General features: G+C 40.4%; 1 protein-coding gene across 5 annotated transcripts in view; it reads left to right on the top strand.

Annotated features, from left to right (window-relative positions):
* Positions 1-25,485, top strand: part of LOC103621008 — a 34,256-nt gene extending 8,771 nt beyond the window's left edge. For 2 of the 5 annotated variants that reach the window (XM_017741832.1, XM_017741835.1), the window contains exons 2-8: positions 1,393-1,514; positions 2,596-2,734; positions 3,579-3,700; positions 5,398-5,508; positions 8,857-8,963; positions 10,345-10,435; positions 11,483-11,705. In XM_017741832.1, the coding sequence (XP_017597321.1) occupies positions 1,393-1,514; positions 2,596-2,734; positions 3,579-3,700; positions 5,398-5,508; positions 8,857-8,963; positions 10,345-10,435; positions 11,483-11,599 (809 nt within the window). In that variant the 3' untranslated portion in view covers positions 11,600-11,705. Of the gene's footprint in view, positions 1-1,392; positions 1,515-2,595; positions 2,735-3,578; positions 3,701-5,397; positions 5,509-8,856; positions 8,964-10,344; positions 10,436-11,482; positions 11,706-12,183 lie in introns of those variants that run through there. The other 3 variants (XR_001864427.1, XM_017741833.1, XM_017741834.1) reach the window with 3 other exon arrangements.
* Positions 25,486-25,727: the final 242 nt, after the last annotated feature.

Raw genomic sequence — 25,727 nt, 5'->3', positions numbered from 1 at the left:
AGATGTGACTTAATAGATGGGTTTGGTGTATTTTTTCAGGATTAGATTAGTGATTGCTTTTTGGTGGTAGCGGTTGTTGTCTTTTACAGGTATGTAGCTTTGATCTGAGATGAGCCTTTGTTTAGATCCAGTTCAACATCCTCAAAGCAGTGGGATGTCCAGACAAAAAGGAATTTCATCTAGTCCTTTTGAGGAAACCATAGCAGGAAAAGCTGCTGAATGCCAGTTAGGAACATCATACTCTCAAGGTGAAATTGAGGGGGTGTAAGCAGGATATTGGCTGCAAGATGTGAAGTCTGGTAAGTGCAAGTAAACCTTTGGCTGGTGTGTCTGGCACTCAATACTGCAGGCCGTAAAGGATGAGAGAGTCCAGAAGATCCAAAGGGAAGTGTTGAGAATGATCATACTCTAGGAGAAAAAAAATCAGGAAGGGTCTGGATAGGCAAATCTCGTTTTTTCTTGGAAAGAAGACTGATGTGATGCACGATAAGTCTTCAGGGAAGTAAATAGTTACTATATAATGGAAAGGAATAAGTAGTGGCAGAGGAAGTCTAAATCAGTAATTACGAAGAGTATTCCTTTCTAATATTAAGGGTAGTCAAACACTGAAATAGATGGCTAAGGGTGGTTATAGAGTCTCCAGGATTAACAATCATTTTTAAAAGAACAGTTTGGAGAAGTAATGACAGTATTGATTGAGCCTTGGAAGAAGAAAGGATTAGTGACTTGACATGGTTTCCTTCTCAATCTTTTTTCTAGATGTCTTTTAAAAAAATGTGCTAAAGTAATGCAGGAATATCCTGGAAAAATAGCAAAAATTTACAGTTTGGCTTTGCAAAAATGTATTGGTTTACATCCATTCCTATTTTCCTTCCCACTTGAAATATTTTGATAGGTTAGGTAATGTAAAATATATTGTGAGTTGAACTGTTGAACTGTGCATTAGCCCCGATTTTTTTGTAAATTTATTAGAAAGATCATATGTATAAAAAGAAACTTGTATTAAAAAAAAAGAGCCTGCATTCGGGCAACTATCGAGTTTTGTCATTTCTCCAATAGTTCAAAAACATCTTTGATGTTTTTTATATCTTAAGCTGAAACAGTATCACTTTGGTGGCAGCCCAGACCATCATATGTGAGTTATAAATTTATAAATATGAAAATAATTTGAGATTTCAGAAAAGCAGTGCATTTATTTTACATGGCAAAGTTATTACAATCCAAAACTGTCATTGGCTGGAAAAGCTAACAAAGGCTGAAAAATGCATTCAAATAAAAAACTTTATCCATCTGGTGTTGTTTATGTCTTGCAACTGTATTGTACTGGTCATCACTTAGTCCACGTGATCTGCATGTGATTGTTCAGGGGGTTTTTTTTGTCTTGATTTATAGATGACTTTGATGAGTTTGTGGTGAGTAACAGCGATGTTGTGCTCAGAAATATCGCTGAAGATTTGCGGAATCGTTTACCCGTTGAGGCAATGTTCACTTCGGAACATCAAGCTGTTCAGAAAGTAAGCTAACTGTTACGGTCTGCTTTTGCTGAACCACATCATTTATTCTGATTTCATTTTTAGCAGTAGTTCATAATAGAGAATGAGCATGGATTGAAGTGTAGGAAATCTCAGTTTGGTTCTCAGGTCTGTTGCTCTGTGTTTGCATGACTCCAGGGAAGTTTCTTCATAGTTCTTAATACTTTGATCATGAGTTATTTGGCATAGCTTTAATTCTGTGTGGTATGGCACCTGTCACAGTGATTCTTTAATGCTAGCTCCATAATAGGCTCTAACAGCCCCCTTAAAGGCAACAGGAACCCAGGGCCAGTGTTTTGCTGTTGCCATAATGTGGGCAGCCCAGAGATGATAATCCAGCTCTTTTCAGATTCTGATGTCTCAGAAAGAAGTGGGCTGTGAGTCCTGTGGGAGGGGAGTGCACCTTTTCTACTTGAGCTGTCAGTATACAAGGAAAGTTAATGCATTCCCCAGAAAAGTGGTGTATGGCTCTTCAATGGGAAAAGTGGATTGGCCACATGCAGCAAGCCTGGAAAAGGGAGGAAAGATGAGTAGGAGGATGAAGATCATATCCCTTGAAATGATGAGAAGGCAAGCATCCCACCTGGTGTACTTTTGATTGAAAGTGACACTCATGTTAATCAGGGGTGCTTCTAGGTAGAGGCATAAGGCATGATGTTAAAAATAGTCAGTTGAGGCTGAGAAGCAAATTGACCTTTCTCCTAAATTTAAGTTACATTCTCCTCATTAAAAGAAGAGGAAAAGCTTCCTTTACCGTGTATCTTCTCTATAGCCAAGCAAGCACTAAGGAGACAAAACTCACATCGGGCCCCTGCTCAGGTATCAAAACTAGCTTGCTTTCATTTGTCGACTGTCACGTACTGGTTATTTCAGTGGAATTTGATGACCCAGTTTACATGTAGGATTTCTGTTGTTTAATTTTTTTTTGTAATTGTTGCATAGGGAAAAACATGGATCTCTGAGATTTAGGAAAGGTAGGATGGTGGGACAGTTAACATGTGACAGTGTAAATGAAATTAAGAGACTTGGTTATGCCTTTCTAAGGTTTTATTCCTCTTCTCAGATACACCAGCATCCACTGCCCATGATTCATGTTGATGCATTCCTTTATGATGATGATGTTGTTGATTCATTGTGTGAGGAGGGGAAAATGAGTAGGAGCTACTGCACAGAGTGTGGCTCATACAAAACTGCATCTTTAGGTAAGTGTTCTTTTGGGAACAAGAGAAACAAATTGAGTTTAATTAAACTGGTTTGTGCAGTGACTCAGCTGGACAAGACAACATCCAGCTGATGGAGGACTCTGTCCAGACTGGTGCAATACAGAGGCCAGAATTATTTCCCATAACCAGTGGAAGGAGCCTCCTACACATGTAAGTTGAATTAATTTGCAGTGTATGAGTGACGGTTGTTGCCCACAAAAACTGAGCAGGTAAGAGGCAGGCTATGTACCCCTGGAGAGGAAGACAACACTATAGGAGTCCATGCAGTAGCCTCAGTCTCCTCTCACATGCTGAAAAACAGTAGAAAACACCATCTGTCTTAAAGCTTTTGTGTGGTGTGGTACAGATCAGTGCTGTTGCCAGTATAGCACAGCCACTGAAGGAATGGTTTATATGGAGAACATTTCATTCATTAAAACCTTAGAGCTGAAATTAAAGCTATTAAGGTGTCTGCCCATAAAACGTTATGCACAAATTGTATTGAGCCTTGGATACCACATTTCCTTTTTCAGTTGAACAGTTCCCAGTTACTTTGTTTTGTATTCTCTAACATATGTTACTGTGCAGAAAAAGGTAATTCAGTTTCATGAAGGATTTCAAAATTCTCCATGTAAGGCAAAGAATCCCCAGACTTGGGACAGATTGCTTGGCAGATTACCTCTGATCTGCAAACCCTGGTGTTCCAGGGTGCCCAGCGCTAGTGCAGGCAGGAAACCATACAAGTTTTCAGTGAAGATAATTCTTTGGGTTACTATTTCAATAGTTAATTACACTGTAGTTAGTACTGCCCACCCAACACCTTTGTTCTGTTCTTATTTCCCAGAGTTTATTTCGCATTCCTTTTCCCTCATGGAACTGAAGTTTCTTTATCAACATGTACTGCCTGACCTGACAGGAAAGGTAGTGGTTGACGTTGGCTCCAGGCTTGGTGCAGTGCTATTTGCGGTAACTTCCAGCACAGGAATTCATATTTTATTACTGTGACAAACATTTTCCCTCTTTTCTGACTGCCTACTCTCATTACTCAATCTTGGATGGGTCATTCTGAGAGGCACCTCTGATCTGACTCTCTGAATAGTGTAAGGTGCTGTTTACTAGTGATTTCAGTTCTTCCGCTGTTCCTCACAAGAGGGAACACAAATGATCTTGCTTATGGAGAGGAAAACTGTGTTGTCCAACAGAGTAGCATATTGCTGTCACACATGCTGCTCTTTTACTCGTTCCTGCTGTCTCTTTCATAAGTAAGTTTGTCCTCTTATGTCTTGACCATGCCTATATATAGATTAGTTATGTTAAATTCCTTTATGAAGCTGACAAACTGTTAAATTACACAAAGGAAGGCTTTGATATGAATTTGTCTCCAAAAACATATTGTCCTGCTCTGCGTTTTAAAATGCACATAAAATACTTCATCGAGAAACTTGAGTGCAATTTTGATTGCTTTTGGCATGGCTGGTGCAACATATGGCCAACAGCAATGCAAAACACACATTACTATTTTCTTTAAAAAGTCAATGGCTGTTTAGGGCTCAATCTTGGAAACACTTGAGCATGTGATTTTACTCATTTGAATAGTCTAATTTTGGGATTACTCAAATGAGGAAAGTTACTCCCATTTGTAAATATTTGCAGCATTGGGTCCTTAAATGGTAACACTTTTGCTAGGCTGAATTTGTTTTGAAGTATTTAAATGCTTGTATTATTACAGTAGAAGGTACTCTCAAAGCACTCTTTCAAAAAAGGGTTCTGCTTTGTAACATGTCCTTGCCTTGGAGGAGGGGTGACTTCACCTTCACAGGTTGCTTTTCTACTCTCTGAGTTGAATGGTTTCAGAAAACTTAATAATGAAGCTGTAATACATGTGTATCTCAGATATTCTGTATCTTCAGCAGTTTGCCTTTGCCATTGTTGGCAAGGTGTAACTGTGCTCAGTGGAGACAGTGGTACTTAAAGCAGTATCTTTGCTCGGGCCCTGTATGCTCAAGTATTTGTACTTTTTCTTCTTTGACGTTTCGAACAACTTCTCAAAATCTTAGTCCAAACTGAACTGGTTTTTGGGCTTAAGATTAAGGCATAGTTTAGCTTTTTTTTGCTCATGTACCTGTATGAAGCATCTGAAAATGTCAGTAATACAGTAACTTAGAGGTGCTGATATAGACTTGGTATCAAAATATCCCACTATATTATTGGTACATTGTCCTCCATTTTCACTCACTGACTATGTTATGTCTCCTGGTTTTGTTCTTTTCTCTTGATACTTTCTTCAATTCTCCCAAGAAACAAAAATTACATTTAGTCTTTTCCCTTCACACTATTTTCATAACTTGTTTGGTACACCTTTTTTTTTTCCTAGACTATTTTCCGTATGTTTTGCAACTGAAGTGAACTTGGAGCTTTCCTTCTTGTCTTTTTGACATGTCATTTCGGATCTCTTACTAAAATTCATGCGACATAAGTGGGAATTGCCAGATCAGGGGCTTAGCTCTGAAAAATATGTCACATCCACTGAAAGGCATTTCTCAACTCGCTATTTTAAAATTTTTTTAAATCTTAACTTGTGTTTTATTCTCTTCTTTTTAAATTAAAAATTTGAACTTGTTTAAAAGGCATCACAGTTACTAAATTTCCTTTTCCTAATGTAGGGTTATCTTTATAGCTCAGCTTCCCAGCTGCACGGAGTAGAAATGAATGCAGACTTTTGCCAGTTGCAAGAAATGATGATTACAAAGTATGAGTTCATTGACAGAATAAAGGTAACTAAATATATGTTTTAGTTTATGTATTTTTAACCACTGTGTACAAGGTATCTGGCTTAAGTGAGTGGCTGGTAAATCAGCATTCTGAGAAGTTTCTGCCTTTGCTTGTTTTGATCCTATACAAAGGCTTTGCATTAGGAAAAAAGAAATCTTATAGCAGAGAGGAAGAGGGAAATTATCAAAATATGAATCACTTAGCCTTTTTCCTGACTGGACTTTCCCATTGGCTCACACAAAACAGATATATCTTAGCTGATTCTCCCAGTAAAATCAATGAAATCATTGCCACTCACTTCTGTAAAACTGAGTCTATAAAGAATTTCTGTCATGAATACAAAAGTATATGTCTGTGATTCACTTTTGTTAGCAGAAAGATGTTTGTAGGATTCGCAAATTTGCATCTAAGGACTCCTAAAGGACTTAGAATTATCAGTATTTCCTTCCATAGAATGTCTGTGTATATGTACCTTCCACAAACAAAATGGGTTTCAAACAAAGTGCTATCATTATGGGAACCATTTCCCTAGTTTCATTATGGGAATAGCTACTAATATTTTAAAGAGGAAAAAAAAATTCCTTTCTGGACAATACCCATTATTTTGTTACCAGCAAAAATTGGTAAATAGAATATGCTGGGTAAAATACTGGCTTTAATTCTGTGTTGTATGCATGTGCTCTTGAATGAAGTCACACAAACTGCTGAGTATAGTAATTTCTTTGGAATTAAGGTAACCCAATTTTAAACTAGAAAGAAACAATAAACATAAAATATTTAACACAGGGTAAGCAGTATCATTGGGTTGCTCAATTCAATCGCAGTTGCTGACAGTTTATCCATAACCTTTGGGTTTTGCATATGTTTTGTGTTCATAACACTTCATTGTGATGAAACTGAAAGTACAGTTAGGAACTCTGTCATGTTAATTCAGTGGAGCTGGAGATCTGTAAGCATGCTTTTCAGCCTTGTGTATTTTTTTATTATAAACTTTTATGGTTTTTCTTCACACCTTGTAATTCTGCTGAAGTATTAATTTTGGAGCATAAAGATAAGATAATAGGTTTTCAAAGCAGTGCCTGAGGACTTAGCTATTTGAGTCTCATTAAATGCTAATTTAGTCATGTGACTCCTGTTATCACACTGCTTTGAACATTTAAATCTTAGATTTTTATTTCACCCCCAAATGAATCCTCTCTAGAGGTACATATCAGCTTGAAAAATTGTGAGAATCCATTTGCTGGTCATAATTCATGACACAAATTTGAAAAACTTTTAAGAGACTCTTCTTAAATAGAGATTGTTTTTCTCAAGATATTCTGAATTTTTATTAGAATACGTTCCTAAAGGATAGCAAAGTGAAATGATATTTTTAGTGGCTCTGAGTGATCCTTGTGTTTCTTTGATCAACACTTGGTTTGTTAAAGTACATAGAAGGTTGCTCAGCATCTTTTGCCATTTGAGGAAACAAATACTGGGAGGAAAGTAAACAGTTCAACAGATCTTAGGAAACTTGTGACCTCAATTCAGAAATTGCCTGTAATCATGAAAGGCTTGGTGTGTATTCCATTGGATGACAGGGCAGTTTTAAAATCAGTTGCTGCCTCCTCTGTTGTGCCAGCACACAGCCAAGCAGATCAGAGAACTGGTTGAGCTGAAACTGGACCCAGCAATATTGGAGTTTTGACTAGAGCAGTACCTGGGTCTGGCTCACTGTACAACCATACATGCTTATGTGGTCCCTAATTCCCTAACAGGAATGAGGATGTATTTGGAGAGAATGAGGTGCTTAGGTCACTTTGGTCAGTATGCTCACCCACTCTGTAAATGCAGAGTAATTTTAGGTCAAGTCTTAAGTATCATTCAAGGCAAGGAAACATCAACTTAACGGTCAAAGTTTGCCTATAGTTCAAGCATCTCTCTGAACTGTGGCCTAAAATATTAGGACTGCCATTAGTATCCTATCCTGTGCATGGGGTTATTCCTCCCCCAGTGCAGGACCCTGCACTTCCCTTTGCTGAATTTCAGAAGGTTCCTCTCTGCCCATCCCTCCAGCCTGTCAAGGCCCTTCTGAAGGGCTGCACAGTTCTCTGGGGTATTGGCCACACCTCCCAGCTTCCTCTCCTCAGTGAACTTGCTGAGGAGGCATCTCCCCTTCATCCAAGTCATTCATGGATAAGTTAAACAATACTGGACCCAGTATTGAGCCTCAGGGGACACCAGTAGTGACAGGCCTCCAACTAGACCCTGTGCCACTGGTTATGACCCTCTGGGATCTGCTGTTCAGCCAGTTCTCAATCCACCTCACTGTGCACTCATCCAGTCCTCACACCCTGAGTCTGCCTGTGAGGATGTTGTGAGAAACAGTGTCAGAGGCCTTGCTGAAATCAACGTAGACAAAATCCACTGATCTGCCCTCATCCATCCAGGCAGTTGGTTCATCACAGAAGTCAGTCAGGTTGGTCAAACATGATTTACCTTTAGTGAATTCATGCTGACTAGCACTTACCCCTTCAAAAGATATTCCAATTTACATTTCTCATCAGATTTGGGATACAGAATAATAGAATATCCTGAGTTGAAAAAGACCCATATAGATCATCAAGTCAGACTGATAGATTTTTCTGTCTTTAAGAGGAAATCAAACACATCAGAGTGTTAATGAGCATCCGTGTTCTCCCATCTCACTTGTTTTGAAAAATGACATGATGTGCTAATATCCTTTTTGGTAGGTGAAGTTAGATGAAATCAAAACAGCTCCTCCTGTGCTGACTGGAGAGGAAGTTGTTTAGTAAGATCCTCCAGTGCTGCTGAGCATCCTGCCTTTCCAGCATTCCCAGTCCCAATATGCATTGTGAGAATTCGGCTGTCAAATCTGGGTCCTTTATGTCTTTTCTAGCTATAATCCTTCAGTAACCCACTGACCCTGTGAGATACCTTTTAATATCCTCAAAATAGCTTCAACTAGCTTAACATCTTTCCTGAAATCACTGGACATTTGTTATAAAATATAGGTAAGTGGAATGTAACAGCCATCACATACATCATCTCCTCTTTTATGGCACACAGTTCTAAACCAAAATTAAGATGTACTTTATTTTACTTAACATAATGGATTGAGTATTTTATTTAGAAGAGTTAAATCTGATTTTGGGGTTTTTTTTTGTTTTTGAAAGGTTATTATGGTTTTGTATGTCAGTTTCATCTCCTGGGGAGCCGGTGAAATACCTGGTTTTGTGGCTGGTTCAAAAGGGTGGTAGCAGGTGCTGTATTAGGCTGACAGGCTTCATGACTGCTTGAAGGCTGTATTTGTCTCTTAATTTATGCCTTGGGAAATTTTTCTCCTTCAGGTGGTTCATGCAGACATCTGTACTCAGCCCTCACTTCTGCAGAAGGCTGATGTTGTTGTAATGAATAATGTCTTTGAATATTTTCTTGACAGACAGGAACAGGCCAGGTAAGCTCTGTGTCCAAACAAGTTACCTATTTCTTTGGGAGTGTGTGTGTAACCTTGTGAATTATGGGAAACCTTAAGGTTGTGCTTTTTGAAGGCACATACATAATTTATATAAGGAAATTGTTTCAGACTGCCTACTTTTAATTGTTATACTTAACTGCTAAGGTGTTCTGGCAGTTGCTTATTGTTAAACCCACTAAGCCCTGCTGCTTTGTTTACCCAAACCTTGGCTTGAATCCTTGCACTGATATGGTAAAATAGTATCTTGCTGCTAAAGAATCTGAAATTTTTTTTTTGTATCAGCATAAAGCTCAATCTTCAGAAGTAAGATGGGTCACTGACTTGCAGATGTCAGAGCTGTAATATATGCAGACTACAAAGCATGGTTATTAATTATATTTCTAATAGATACTCATAAGGATGTGGTAGCAAACAAACATGTGGCTAAGGTTCTCTTTCAGGTACAAGACACTCACAGATGAGCTTTTGCTAATCCAGCAGCATCCATTTAAAATGTAAATAACTTGATCATCTGAAGTTTAGAATGGGCAGTCAAAAAGAAGGAGTACCTGTGTCTCCACTTGGTCCCAGCCAAGTCTGACATTTTGTACCAATTTCAGCTAAGGCTTGCCCTGCTGCCCTGGATACCAGATGGTAATGCCAACCAGAGAGGCAAAGAGTGGATGGGTGAAGGATAGTGGGTGTTTCAAAATGCCAAGAGATATGTTTCCAGGCACATGACTAAGAATTCATTTGATTCTGTCTTAACTTGGGGATAGTGGTTTAGTGTTGCATTAGTAGCATGAAGACAAATGACATTTGAAGAATGCTGGAAATTAAATTCTTTTTAGTCTGAATTACCATAGTGTGAAAAATTATCTTACTTGCAAAATCAAAAAAAAAGGAGTGCTGGGGGCTATATTTAAATACTCTGATTACTAATGTCTTAAGAGAAGTACTTTGTCACGACTGTACACGAGGTATGTATGTTGTTGTGAAGCTTAATAAAAGACTGCACTTCAGGACTGGATTTTCTTCAAACCCAAAGATTTAAAGGGACTAAATGTCAGTGTTTAACCCTTGTTCAAAGTGAAAGTCTTGACAATACCAAATGATATGCATGTATGTATGAGAAATAAAAAGTTACAAAATCTAACATTTTAAGACCGTATATTCCCTGTGTTTTTAATACAAAGCTTGGTTTTATTCCTGCAAATACATTTGCTTAGATATTAATAATGACTGATAAGCATGTATTGCAAATCTTTAAGCTTACTCTACCTCTGGCCAAAAAACTAAATAAAGTGTTAGATTCATTGTATATCAAATATGGGTGGTTTTTCCCCAAAAAACTGGTCATCTACCTTTAAATATGTTTCAGAGCTTGGGAATTTATTGCCTGTAATGTAAGGAAAAGAGGGTCCCTGTTAGTGACAGTTCCAAGTCTTGAAGAATCACTTTCAAAGCTCCAGGTAAGTTCCCTCAGCCAGTTTTAGCTGACACACTTCGTTATTTTCTATCAAAGTGGCATCTCTGTAGCTGAAGTTAGCTGCTTGCCAGTATTACTGTAAGGAAGGATATACAATTTTGTGCAGAGATTAAAAGGTGTAAGACTCTGGACTCTGTTTTGACCACTAACACATCTTCCTGTGCTTCGATTGTCCTCATGTGAAAATGAAAATCCCAGCCTGTATCAGTAGTCTGCATGAATCATTGTATTATCATGTGTATTAATATGCCAGTAGGAGCTTTTGGAAGTACAGATTAGTGAGAGATGTGGTCTCCCAGCTAGCCATGTGACTACCATCAGGCATCCTGAATCAGTTACATAGCTTTAAATGGCAGTTGGAAACAACAACAGTGCCGTCTTTCATTGGTAGATCATGTATGTGATACCTAGTCAAATTATGTGGTCTAGCTTTAGTTAGGAAACAAAACACTGATCAGATGTGACAAGGTTGTGTATAAAGTGACTTGCTCGCCACAGTAGTTAGTTAGTTTTAGAGAAATTGAATTACTTGTTGCCTGTATGCTGATGGGTGAAGTAGATCCTCAGACCCAAGAGCAGCAATGGTGTCATTTGAACTTTTCTTGGAGCAGGCTGTAGTCACACAGCAGCTGACAAGCCCTTTGTAGCCTTAATACAATACTCCCTGGGTGTAAAACAAGAAAATACCTGCAATTCTTCCATGGTACTGTTAGCTGCTCCCTCAGCACATCTGTCAGAGTGTTGCTCTCTGATCAGGATGCTTGAGGCTTACACAAATGCATACAGAAAGGCAGTTGGAATATGCTAACAAAATATCTAGACTGTTGACTGAGATAATTTTTAAAGTTATCTTTGTTATCTCCTATTTGAATTAAAATGGCTTTTCCAGAAATTAATTTATCATTGCCATATAATTTAGAATGACTAATCTCTCATATTATGTCTTGCCTTCTTAATGTTGTATTGACCTTGAAACTCCTGCTGTTTTTAAACATGGTGTTGATTTAAGGCTCTGCTTTCATTGTTTCAGGCAGATGTACAGCTCAGTCAATGGGTCGAAGAGGTGCAGCTGAACTATGATGTGTATATGGAAAAGGATGTTGACAGAGAAGCACTTGAACAGATACATTTATACAAGATTCTCTAGTACCTGGAAAAATTTACTAGTATCCTTATCATATATATTTTGGGCCTAAAATGAATTTGGATTGATTTGTATGAATAAATCAGGTCAAAATTCATATTGTGATTAATTTGACTCGTGTGTAGTTTTTAATTAAAAGGAGTCTTTTGAAACAGGTTTTCTTACAGAGGCATTTTGTCTCAACAGGGTATTTTGACTTTTAACTAGGAGATATCCTCATGGTTTATTTTTTTCAGAAATGTTAAAATGAATGTCTACATAGTAATGCTAAAAGAATTTTCGGCCAGTAGCATTGTGTACTGCCAATGTTTGCTAAATATATCAAACCTAAGAATAGTGAATCCTTATTAATGTGAATGATAAGAATGCATTTAGCATAATGTTAAAAGATTAGTGCTGTTCCATTTTGCTCTAAACCATTTATTATTATCAGTAATAACATTTATTATTAACAGTATTATCTTTGGTGTTCCTCCTATGGAATTTGTAGGTTTTTTTCCCAGGGTCTGCTTGATAACCAGATTATCTACTGGCATATGTTATGAGAGAGGCAAGTTCATCCATTTAGTTAGTTGTCCTTAAAGTGGGTATTAATATAAAATACTGGAGGACACCAAGGAGCCATTGAGAATTAATACAGCAAGTCCGGGATGATGGAACTCTTTTCCACCTTCTGCTGCAGATGGTAGGAAGTGTAATAAGGGGTTAAGAAGCTGAAAATTCTGAACAGGTGTCACGGCTTAGCAGAGGCTTGGTGGTGGCGTAAAACATTGGAAATTTGTAACAGAGCCTCCTCAGAGAGAAAATATCCACATACGCCCACCACATTTATATTTAGATTTTACGTTCTAAGGATGTAAAGCTTTTAGTCAGCTGAAGTATGTTTCGGGTTTTAGCAAACATTAACAATCCCTAGTGCAAAAATATTAACTTCAGGAGTTTTGGACTAAGTGTGTTGTGAATTTAGAAGCGTTGTTAAAAAGTTTGCTGCACAATTTATGTCTAGTGTAAATGGGAAGTCATTAAATTGGATTTCAGTCTTCAAATGATGTACAGGTCAGTGACTTTGATAATACATGCTGTAAGCAAAAAGGATCAGTGACCTTTAGGCACTCACCAACACAGTAAATAATTGGGACTGTAGAAAGGATAGTGAGTTTTAAGAAGTCTTACTTTCATGGCCTGTTCGGTGTGGAAAAGGATGTTTTAACTTGAGTGATACTGAACCGCTGTTCAAATACTGTGTTGAATCTAATCTTCATGCATTTAAAAATGAACAAAGATAGAAAGCTTTTCTTAAAACATTTATTTTATTAAAGTACAATAACTGAACTGTTGGTTACTTTGTTGTCAGAGAAACAAGTGCCCCTAGAAAGGAACCCTGGGAGAGGCTAAGCAACAGGGTGGAGGGGTAATGCAAGGCCAATAGATCTAATAAGGAGAGAATAAAAATTGAGAAAAGAAATGCATGCGCAGTTCAGAATGAGGAAATGAGCACTGTAGTAATCAGTACAGTGGAAGCTGTGACTGAAGTGGAGTGTATAAATAGGCTGCTATAAAAGGAAGACTGAATGGGTCATTAAAAGTTACTTCATAACCCTACTACCATGTGAGAAGAAAACACCATGTTGGAATGTTTTTTACTTTTGCCAGAGGTCCTGCAAGATCTCCAGAATCAATTGTCAGGACTTAGGGCTCATGATACTGGGTATGATCTGTGCCCTGCACCTTGTTTTGGTAATACAGGAATTACAACTTTCATTGCAGTTGTTTCCCCTCTTCATGCTGAGTCTTCAAATACTTTTTTTGGGTGTTGATCTCAGATAAAAAAAAAATTCAGTAGACTGGAGCAGATCACCAGCATATTTAATGACATCTGTATCCTCTGACTCTGAAAATAGCATGCACGCATCTGGAGCTCATATGCAACAGAGAGTGCAAAAGGGAAGGTCCCCCTGTCTTTTTAGACATCAGGAGAAACTCAAGAGGTAAGTTTGAGCTGCTGAAATGTGTGCTTTCCTCTCTCGCCCTTAATGGGTCCTTGGTTAAAACCCTCACATTGACACGTTCACCGAGAAGAGGAGGTGGTAATTCAGTTTGGTTTGATTAAACCGATACTAAGAAATACAACCCCTCTGTCCTTTTAGAAGCCTCTTCCTAACTTGACTTCATAGGGCCAGAGATTATAGGGCCATTCTTAAGGATGTTATGACCTGCTGGACTCACCTACTGAAGAGGTAGAAACAACAAATGTATGAATGAAGGTAGTAATTGTCTCTGGCCCCTTTTAGTCCTGTTATACATTCCCACACACAGGAGTAGCAAAGGTAAAGTATGAAGCAGAACCTCGTGTAAAAGGGGGCAAATCAGTCCTCCCTGTGCATGCTCGGAAGGCATCGGACATCAGCTGAAATCTCCTGAGAGTGTGTGTACTGCCTCAAGTCAGGTTTTGCTTGTTCAGCTTGAGGAAGCTGCCAGAGTATACTCACCATGTTGAGTCCTTGTTCTTGGTTCTGCTACTGCTGAATTGCATGGTATTTGGCCAGTGATTGAACTTTTCCGTGGTGTCTACCAAGTGAAAATGAGAACAACAAAATCAGAGCAAGGTTGTGAATTGATTGAATATCAATTGCTTTGAGATTGTCATATAAAAAACATTAAACAGCGAAACTCTTCTTTGTAAAGTGACCTAATTTAAAAGACCTGAAAGGCAAAAAAAATACCAGTACCTCTCTGAGACACTTTTCTGGCTCTTTCCTACACCTGACAGCATTGAAAAGGAAGCACAGATTAACCATAGTACAGTGCTGAAAATGCATAAATAATTATTTCCTAGTGCTCTCAGTTTTTACATTTCCCTTGCTGTTAGATGGCCACTGGTGTTGGGAGGAAGGGAGAGGGGAGAAACAAACTCCCACTGGCACCCAGATTTTCAGGTCTGCATGCAGGGCAGCCCTGTGACAGCTGCTGCAGATGTCACGGTGGCTCCCAGAAGCTGGCAGCCCTCGCTGCTCGCTGCCCCACACAGCTCTGGGGCTGCACGGCTGGTGTGTGCTGCGAGTGCCTGTGAAACACAGCTCCGTATGGCCTGACAGAGGTCCCAACCCCAGCTACAACAGCAGTACACTGTGGTCATGAACAACTCGTAAATCACAACATTTCACTATTGTATGCCTGAATTAGAAAAAATTAATGAGGGAGGTGCACATCTGCAGTGCTTGTAATCACCAGGAGTTCCTGTCACACATGGAAAGCAGCTCTGCTATTCCACAGTAAGTAGCATAACTTCCCATGCAGTACCCTGGTTTCTGCAGGAAGAGCTATCTGAAATTTAAACCCATCAAGAACTACTTTTGTAGTAGTAAAAGAAGAAGAAGAAAAAAAAGACTTTCTGGATCTTCTGTAATAGCACAAAACTGTTAAGCTGTAAGAATGATAGATTCACTTTGCAGACAGGAAACATTGCAAATATTTTTGAGAATTCGTTTTCAAAAAGTTGCCAAATGCCTAATAAGGGCAGCCCGGCCCTCAAAGGTGTGTCATTTTCCCTGTGTCTTTTTTCACAGCAAGCAATACCGGAAGGGGCTAATGACCCATGCTTGGGAAAACCCAAATCCAGCTCCTTCATTCCTCAGCATCCGTATCCTACTCTTTTCCTAGGTTGCTTCTGTCTCGTCTCTTATCAGCTGTATTTTCTCTCCCTGCTGCTAGTGCCAGGACCAGCCTGTGGTGCAGCAGGAGCTGTGCTTGAGTGTGGCAGCAGCCTGCACGTTCCCTCTGTTACTGGAAGACAATAATAGAAAATATGACCGGTAACTTCAGCTGAGCAACTTCTAGGGTTCGCTGCAGGCAGAAACATTTTTAAGGGGCTGCTTTGTGCTCTCCAGGAATTCCTGGTGGGGACTCCAGTGAAAAGCTACTCCATCTCATCTCTGAGGCCTCACAACAGACTCAGGCTCTGGCTGCCCGCTGCCCACCCTCGGTAAAGCAGGAGTTGACGTGCACAATGCCAGTACTCTTTGCCAGCATTTTAACAAATGGCCTCTCATATGCCCTTGGGCTGTCACAAGCCCTCTGCAGTAGAGGGGGTTGTGTTTGTAGAAATAAGTGGGAGAAGAAGGCAGTGCTGCTTATTTTCCAACAAATGCATGTTAAATGCTCCTTCTGGAAATGTCTATACTTTCACTCATTCATTATTTGAGACCAGATTAATGTGGCACAGTGTTTTGGGGAAGGAAGAGGGATGGAACATCGTGCTTAAGTACAAATGTTTTTTAAATTCCTGAAACTCAGTGCAGCTTGTATCTCTTAAAAAACTGCCGTGTTTGTGTCGCCCTAGTGGTGAGTCTTTTCCAACAAGAGCAAGGTAGCAGTATGCTTGAAGGCTTAGAACAGATCACCTCCAGAGTCCCTTGTTGCTTATAACATAGGAGCTCTCTGCGTGAGCACATGGTGAAGTCACTCCCCATCCAATGAAGAGATCTTAAAACCCCAAGCCCAGAAATTCACTATTCCTTGTAAGTCTTTTGTACTAAGCATTTGCTTCCCCCCTTTTTTTCTGCTGCATGACTCGTGTGATGTCCCAGCTCCTCCTGCAGTTGTGGTACTACTTTACCTGGACACCCTGTCTTGGGGATTTTTGCATTCATGCTTCTCTGGAGACTCCTTCCACTTGGTGGGACAGAAAGAGAGGAAAACAGTTTTTATTCTTCATCACAGGGTGCATCAGAGTCCCAGGTTCTTCCTGATCTGCCCCTTTCTCTGTGAAAATGAGTCTGAGGGCTTACTTTCCATCACCTGGCTCAAGCCCCACCAAACATGTATGGGGCAGGTTCTGTGTCTTTGCTCTGCTGTGCTTCCCCAGGTTTGCCCAAGCAGGGAAGGCAGCCAGCCAAAACTGTCAGCCTGAGCTGGAAATAGCAAGGATGGGGAAAGCTGGCAAGCGATTTCATGCCAAAATTTGAAGCCCAATAATTTACCAGAGTTGGTAGTAGCCCAAACAGAGATCAGGCCCCGATTGTCTGCAGTATTGTGTGAGCGTATGTATTGTGTATGTGTGTGTATTTATATCCACCCACAAAATGAGACTCTGGTTATCCTCGAGAGTTGGTTATGTACATGAATAAAGGTAGAAGAAAGGAAATAATATTTCCTATCTACCAGATGGGGCATTGAATTTTGTGTGGTTATTGTGATTGTGTAAATGAAGTAATTGCATGCACATGGTCTGTAGGGTTGCTGAGTGTATTTTTTGTGGTCAGTATTTTTAGGGACTTAAAATTGGGAGCATGAAAATACATAGCTGTTAAAATAAATAATCTCTATTTTAAAAACGGCATTAAAAAGATAAATAGTACACAATTTACTGGGGGAAGTAAAGGAGGGAGACAGAACATTACTGACGGCTTCCTGGCAAAACAATTTAAGACACTAGAATACAAGCACGAAGCTGACACACAGATAAACATTGTAAGGGCACTGGTGTAATGAAGAATTTGGGTGGAGCTGCCTGCTTCCAACTGCTTGAACAAAGAAACTAACAAAGGAAAAATTACTAATTTTAAAAGTAAGCTAAAGAGAAAGCTAACAAAACATTGGACTTAGCATTTTAAAATGAGACTAAGCATGATGTTGCAGAAGCATTTTCCAACTAACTAGGGTTGGATGCTGAGGAACAGTATTCTCTACTAGAGATCACAGATACCTACATGTTTTCTTTCAGTCCTGTGTAAGGTGTCCATGCTGAGGATGTAAGTAAACACGCACATTTGCTTTGTAATTTTGAAAGCATTTTGAATAGTAAGTACATTTCAGTTAGGAGCTGTGGCAATTGGGGAAAACAATTATTTGAGCTCGTGAGCTCAAGTAATCTTGAACTACTGTGCTACATATTTTGCACTAGGGGTGTCACTCTCAAGAAGTCTACACAGGAACATCTCAGGCATTCCCACTGATCCTTTCCCACTTGTGTATATTAGAAAGACTGGACCAGTGACTGGTAGGTCATTGTCAGCACTCCATTCCTGCCAGGGCAATAACCCAAAAGGTCATCAGCAAAAAAATCCAAACCAGAGCCAGGCACTGAGGGGGTCACCAAGCATTCAAGGATTTTATAGTCAAAACTACCACATGTGTGAGTACAACAAGTGGTGTTGCAAAACTGTGAGCCTGTGTTTCTAATGCACTTACTGGAATTAGTAAGGACCACCGCTGTTTAGTCAAAATCTCTGTGTCATAGACTGACTCTACTTCAGTGTCATCAAGGTGTCAGCCAAAAATTCTGAAGTGGCAGTAAGATTTGCTATGGAAGAATCCAAAATGTGTACAGATTTTGGCCCCCTTTCGGGAAGGGGCTAATTGTGGAGTACAGTACATGTTGTTGGCCTTTTTTTATTTTTAATGACTCATATTTTGGACCTTATTCCTGTTTGTCTTTCAATGCCAAACAGAAACTACTATTTAGGTCAAACTGCTGTTGTGGTACTAATAGAAGCAGACATCAGTTTTGTCGATGGATTTCACAGCTATGCATTTTCCAGAGTGAAATTCCCTCTCTAGGCTACTTCTGACATTTAGCTGTGATAGTGTTAATACCAACTTCTAGTGCTGCCTCTGCCATTTTACTTGCACACGCTCAGCTGGGGAATAAAGCTGGGGAGCTACCTTTCAGCTTTTTTTTTTTCATGGAGGCTCTGAGTACAGCATCTTCTCCCAGATCCAGCTTCCGGGTGACTTCATGCTGCTGCTGCTGCATGGTCCCAGCTCTTTTCAGCTCTTCCTATTCACTGGTGTGATCCTGCCTCTTGGCATGTCCCTGGCTGCTGCCAGCTTTGCTATGTTCTGCTTCTCTACAGGGCTTTTTTCTAACTCTGACTCCCCAGGCTCTTGCCTACTGCTTGCTGATGAGTGACAGCTTTGGAGAGGAGCCTCAGCTCATGCCCAGAGGTTTTTAGCCTGTGTTCTGGTCCATGCCTCGACTAAGATGCCTTTGCAATGAGGCTTGCTGCACTGCTGCCCTGGAACCAGTGCCTCAGGCATGCATGGGAAAGGGAGACTTGCCAGCTTACGGACCAAAAGGCTGGCACCAGCAAATGAGGTTGCTGCAGGCCTCTCATCCCTTCCCATCAGGTAACAGAGTGAATTGAAGTGTCTCTGCAGTACAAAATTGACACAATTTAAGCATCTTCCCTTTACAAGAGCCACCAGGACCCATTAGATGGTCCTGAGCATTGGAACTGTTAGATAAAATTAAAGGGATATGGAGCTGGTTTGGTTGCTTGCTGGTGTAACTCCATGTGTGCAAGACTTCACTGAATTTCCTCCAGTTCTCATCATCTGAGTATTTGGCTCTCCACCTTCAACTCTGAGCACTGAGACTTCTGAAGATGGATCTTTAAGCCTGTTTATGCACAGATGGTCAGATCCTGAGCTACAGCCAAAGATATGGGCTGAGAGAGTACAAAAATGGATTTAGGTACCTTTGAATTTCTGCCTTATCTGTATTATTTTGCTTGCTCTGATTAAAATAAATAATACTTTAACTTGCAGAATAGCCAAACATGAGCTGGTTAGCAATCCCAGGGTCTCTACTACCAGCTAATGTCTGGAAGGCTGAAAGTACGTCTTAAGGCTGCTATTTTCTTCCTTTCCATCCTCAGATTTTTCTCCAGGTAAGAGGAACCCTAAAATTACTTGGTTTTTGTTCACTTTCTGAGAGGGCTTTGCTAACAGGAACAGCATGACTGAGCAAGCCTGATAATTAGGTTTGGTTTTACTTGCATAGATAACAAGACGGTTTCTGTGAAATTTCCCGATCTCTTTCAAACTGATCCTCTTTTACAGTACATGTATGATATAAAATCCACCACTGCATTAATTTTTTCTGCTCTTCTTGGTTTTGTCTCTTGTTTTTGTGTTTGGTTTTGTTCAGTGGGGTTTTCTTTCCTGGTCAACTGTTCCACCCAAACTTTCCACGCAGAACAGGTGATGCCACCCTGAAACTCTCATAACAGAAGGATGTTCTTACCACTTATTGCTTTGAGTTGCTTGTCATGCTCTGAATTAACAGAAGTTAGTTGCAGCACCCACATTTAATCGTAACTGTGCATATGGTTTAGCTCTCACAGATAATAGGGATGAGTATTTAGTAGCTAGAAAGAGCTATTTCACTGAGACTTTGAAGCAGACCATTCAACCCAGAGCTAATGGCCTTTCAGTAATAAGGATTTACTTTATTTTACTGCCTTGTAGCTACAGTGTTATGGTACCCAGACTTGGGATTATTCCTTCGTCCTTTCTGCAAGTGGCTGCAAAGGGCATGGAGGGATTGGAGAAGGCACAGCTGGTCAGCAACTAATTCTGTCCACTCCCCATGCAGGCCTTAATAGTAATGAAGGACCTTGGCAGAGAGGAGAGCAGACAAACATCCAGTACGTGTGCATGGCGTCCCTGCTCACAGCCTAAATTAACTGACAGATATCTAGGCTCCAAAACAAGTATTTCCAGCGCATGGGAATGGGCTAACCTTACCTCTGGGATCACAGCACAGGAGAAACAGGGTGCAAACTTCTCAGCATCACCAGAGCAGCCTAGTGGCTGTCTGGTGGGAAAAGCAGTCATACACTGCTCGGTGCCCCAGAGAGGAGGTAAAGCCTGCAGACTCAATGATGACCTGAGCCTAGTGATAAGCCCTGTTCAGCACTGTGCCACAACTGAGCCCTTTCCATCACTCACAGCCCTGAGCAGCCATCTGTCTGTTGCTGCAGCCACTGGCTTTGCTAAGTCAGTCAGGACTTCTCCCCATAGATTCCCGCTTTGCTTCTAGCATGACCCAGACTGTTTTCTCTGCCCTGCCTTGCAGAACCATCCCAACTCCCCCCATCATGTTCCCTCCTTTACTCTTCCTACAATGTTTTTAGAAATTTACATGAGCTATCCAATTGCCTCACCCCTCGGTGAGGGAAGTTGGACTACAGAAGTCAATAGACTGGGATCTGTTTCTGCCCAAACTGGTTCACCTGGATGCTGGTTCCCAACCAGACTTCCTGTGAGGTGGGAAAGGGGCAAGGCAAGAAGGAAAAGTAGGAGAAATCAGGAGCAGCAAGGCTTGTTCTGAAAGAATTAGGGGAAAATTGCTCCAGGCAGGGAGTCTGTGTATCTATCCCTGGGAGCTGGGGTGATGTACAGCTGATGGACAGCCTTCCCTTTCTCCTCTGTGTGCTCCCCATTCCCAGGACAGTTTTAGGGCACTGGACATCCAGTGAAGAGGAAGAGGTAGATTAGGGGGAAGAGGGAGCAAGAAGCCAGCAGAGGACTGGCAGCACCTGATGAGTCTGCAGCATGGGATAGCAGTTAGTTCTCCTCCTTCCAAGGGGAACAGCCCTCTGTCAAGTTCTGGTCTTCCCCTGCTATGCTCATTGGCCACAGAAGATCCTGAGCTGGAAGAGACCCGTAAGAACCATTGAGTACACCTGTTACTTGTGTTTGCCACAGAAAGGCTTTCCAGTCTGGCTATCAAGAAGGCTCTTTCCATCTCCACTGCACTCAGACCCTGGTCTTTGAGGGAGCTCTCTCTGCGAAGCCTAGGCTCAGCCTAACACTTTTAACCACCCCTACCAGTGTTTTTTTCAGAAGCCATATTTATGACAATATATACATTAGATACAGATTGCTTAATTTGCATAGGTGCCAGACACAGAGATGCACAAAATTTGGCAGGTAAGCCCAGACACAAGGGGTGTGAGTGTTGCAAAAGGGAGGAGACAGGGCCCTTGTTTGTGTACTTGTGGGGATTGCTGCTGGCAGGGCCAAATGGGTTTAACTGGAACCCAAAAAGTTTCAGATCAAAGCTGTGAAAGGGCTTTAAAACACATTCTGCTCTCCTCCTGCACTGCACCAGCACTCTCTTATGCTTTGCTTTAAGCAAAACCTTTGACTGTGGTCAAATAATTATGCATGTGAAGAAGGTGCCACATGAGGCAGCTGCAGCAGGTTTTGGCAAATCAGCCAAGTGTGAGACATCCTGGTGGAACCCTGTCAGGTTTAACAGTGATGGTTACACACTGTCTACCTCCCATCTTCCCCACCTCACTGCCGGGGTCCTTGCACTAGCAGTGGCCAAAGCAGGGGCTTGCTGCCTCAGCCCGCACAGTCCACCAGCCAGACTTGGAGAAATTGCCCTTATCAGCATCTGCTTTTTTTCCCCTGCTGCTGGGACTGCTGCTGGGACAGACGGCACTGGGAGAGGGCACAGCAGACATGGGGGAGGTAAAGCGTTACAGATTGTTGCTGTTCAGTTCATCAGAGCCTATCTGTCAGGGCCTTTAAAATGCATTCAGTCCCAGTACAAAACAAGAGGCTTTAGTTTGATGCTATTTAGTAGGATCTGCTAATAATGAACCAAAAACTTGGACAGGCACGTCTGCCAAATCTAGCTAAGCAGTTCAATGCATTAGCATAACCAACTTGCTACTCCTCCCTGCAGAGTCGAACAAGATGGGTAACACACCTCATCCCTTCCTGTTCACAGCCCAGGGTTTTGTCTCAAGCCATTAAAAATGGTGGCCTCGTGCAAAAACACCAAGCTGTAAATGAGGATATCCCTCACAAATGTTCAAATCCTGCTCTGCTACCTGGCAAAAGAGACTAATATTTTGTGACTATGATACCGCAAGAAGGGGAGATCCATTAGAGTTTTGCAGACCCTTTGCTCTTGAATGAGAGGATCTATGTAGAGTTTAAGATGTCTTAAATTGTACACATTTTAGCTGATTCGTCTTGAGTTTTCTAAGTGGAGACATGGCAGAAATTTGCTGAAAAGCTAATTGAAATTTTGCCTGTTGGCAAAAGGCCAACTATGAATAATTATAGCAAAGGCAACTCTTGACAAGTGAGGTTACTTAAACCCTCTTTGATTTCATCACTTGTTTTTGTTAAGCAGGAGGCACATCATCGGAAATTCTGCTGTCTGAGGATGACAGCAGATTGGGGATGTGGTTATCTGCCTTCACTTACTACATTCTGAACTCTCCCTCTCAGAGGCTGAGTGGGATGGCCAGAAAATAGGGAGGATGTGGTTTCTGAATTCTGAATCATGACAGTTTTCCCCCAATACTCTTACCTGTAGTAATTAAAAAATTCCAGTCTGGTAATTAGACTGTAGTTGGTCTCGGGCTCTATGGGCCTTGACACTAGCTTCTTAAATTTCAGGACTAACCAGACTAATGAAATTGAATTTTTTAATTAAAAGTTCTCCTAAACTGATACTCAATTGGAGGCCAAGCTGAGCAACTGCATTTTAGAAGTCATTCTGCTACTTCCACTTCTGTTTGCATTTCTTCCCAAGGAACTCTTAAGTCCCACACTAATCCTTTTTGTAAAACCTTGCAGTAGAGTCAGATCCAGGCTACACACTAGAAATAGGTAATATGAATGAAAATATTCCAGCAATTTTATGTTTGCTATTTCAACCTGTGTTTGAATAGATGACCTTCAGAGACCCCATCCAGCCCTATTTGTTCCACTCTTCATAATATCCATGGGAAAATGATGACTGAAAAGTGGTGGGTGCCTCTTGCTTCCAAAGATTTATTCCTAGCTGGTAAACAAGTTAACTACATGTGTAGGGGAAAAAAATCAACCAACCCCAACCAAATAACCAAAAAATAACCCCAAAAAAAGCTTAGGAGGCCTTCAGAACCTTAACTATGTACCTCAGAATTGCTGAACACTATTTCTCTATTTTAGACAGTAAAGATATGATTACTGTTTCTTCTCAGATCAGGCTAAAGCACTTGGAAGGGAAATCTGGTACTTTTGTCGGTTTTTACCCTAGTCCTGCCTGTCTAGGGAGTTGAGCTGGTACTTGGGTCACTTCTCTCCTGCATCTGGGTAACAGCAAGTTGAACAAAGCCTCAAGTGATGAGCAGTGGTTCCTGCAGGACCCCAAGAGGTGGCTTTCAGAGATCTCTCAGCAGATGACAGATCCTGGTGACAGGATTATTTTGGTCCCTGATTAGGACAAAACAGGCATGCAGTGCATCCCACAAATATTCCCCATGAGAACTTGTGCTTACAGCCTGAAGTTCTGCTGCACTAAGCACCAACTCCAGTAGTATACACAGCACTAGATACTGGTGTAGTACCTGATCCTCTGTGTAGTTTAACACCAAACTCAAATTCATTCATACCTTCAAGCTTCACTTGATTTAATGATGACCTCTTCTAGTGTTTTCTCAAGTTAGCGATTAGCTGACACATATAAATCTAATATTAACTGTGATATTAACCTTTTTCCTGGCTACTGTTCAGCTTATCTCTGAAATTCATTTTCAGGCTTTGGACCACTCTTACCCTGAAAGCTGAGCAACACTAAAAATGCAGCAATCTTACCGTCACAGTACATCTTAAACTGCCTATACCTCATGGAAAAATCTGACAGATGCCTTCCTTAGAAATGCTTTGGTTTAGGTATGTCATTCTATTTTGTTTCTTTAATACGTTTCCATGAAAACAGGGTCATGGTTTAGAATTTAGTCTTCTATGTATTCCTGACTTCAGTCATAACCTCTGTCCACATCAACATTAGCTAGGACATCATCTTTGCAGCATACACCAGATTTGAAAGAGATATTTTAATTTTTTTTTTTCTGTAAAGATCTGAAACCTAAGCAGAAAAATAATCAAAGTTTTCTCGTCCTTTTAAATTATTCTTAGTGTGAATTGATTTTGTGGTATTGATTCTAGGAATACTGTCTGTAAGCAGTTATATTTTGTGCAATATATTACATAGTAAAAACAATTCAGTGCATGTATTTATAAAAAACAGAATAATTCTTTTATACATATAACACATGCCCCTACATACACACACATAATCATAGAAATTCAGTCAATCAATGTAGCTCCTGGTTACATTAATGCATTTCTTTTTCTATTCTGTGTTCTCACTAGAAAAGATGATAATGGCCTTGCAGTTGTCTTTTTCAGTGTAGAACAGCGTATACTTTTGAAACTCATTGGGAAAAAACACCTCATGAATTTCCATGCATAGCTGAAAAGCTGAGTAAGAAAACGGGCGAAAGATGCATTGTAGCAACCAACACACAGAATAAACCAGGCAGCACTTTATACATAAAGTTACATATTCACTACAGGAAGGTGGATTTAAATTCAATGTCAGAATGCCATCACCTGCCCTAGCTGAAACGACACCTTATTTTGGTTTTAAGGCGGTTGCATTCGAGCTCTTGAAAAAAAGAATCCCAAAATAAGTAAACCTACTTTCCCTGGAAATTTGCTGATTCTTCCTTGCCTCAGAAGGATCCAGGAAATGGTAGACATATACATACTCCAAATTTAAGTCCAGAGCTTGATTAATAGGCTACCTGACCTTTCCCAGGGAGACACAGCAGCGAGGGCTGGAGAGGGCCGGTGCAGGGAAGAGGGGCTGCACAGCTCCTCGGGACTCTCCCTAGCTGGGACAAGAACTGCATTCATGCATAATAATTTCTGAACTGCATATTTTCCAGTCTTTTATGAGTTGTGTGCTACTGCTTAAAGGTTCACCTACATGCTGGTTTTGGGATTCATTTACCTGTAGATCAGTTCAGAAAGAGGTGGTTATATGGGTATAAGCTATAGTGCTAAAAGCATCGTTAGCCTAGTATAACTGTGTTCACCCCAGCAGGGTAGGAAGTAATTTTAATTATATTCTTAAGTTAAAACATTACAAAAATGTGTATAAATCATTCCTGGGAGCAAAGATAACAGATGAATGAGCTATATTGCAAAAGCTGGTTGAAATACTTTAGTGTTTATAGTGCTAATGTTGGTACTTTAGAATAATCTGCATTGTAACTTAAAAATAAATTCATTAATCTTTCAATTTATTTTAGTTGTGATTATTTTGTCCTCAGCTCCCTTGTCAATATGTGGCTGCTTAACAATAACTAAACTGCATCTTATGAAATGCATTTATGCAAGATGGTTTCTTCCCATGAAGAAGACAGCTTCCCATGGATTGCTTTAGTCCACTTGGAATTGCAGGTTGGGACTTATCTGCCTCACCAGGATAAGGAGAAAAATTTAAGTAATTTCACTTGAGGTCTTGGTTAGTATTTTTTACCACTGT

Source organism: Corvus brachyrhynchos, unplaced genomic scaffold (genome assembly GCF_000691975.1).
Source record: "Corvus brachyrhynchos isolate BGI_N302 unplaced genomic scaffold, ASM69197v1 scaffold115, whole genome shotgun sequence".
Taxonomy (NCBI): Eukaryota; Metazoa; Chordata; class Aves; order Passeriformes; family Corvidae; genus Corvus; species Corvus brachyrhynchos.
Note: the sequence above shows the minus strand (reverse complement) of the source record. Positions and strands in the feature narration are given on the sequence as shown.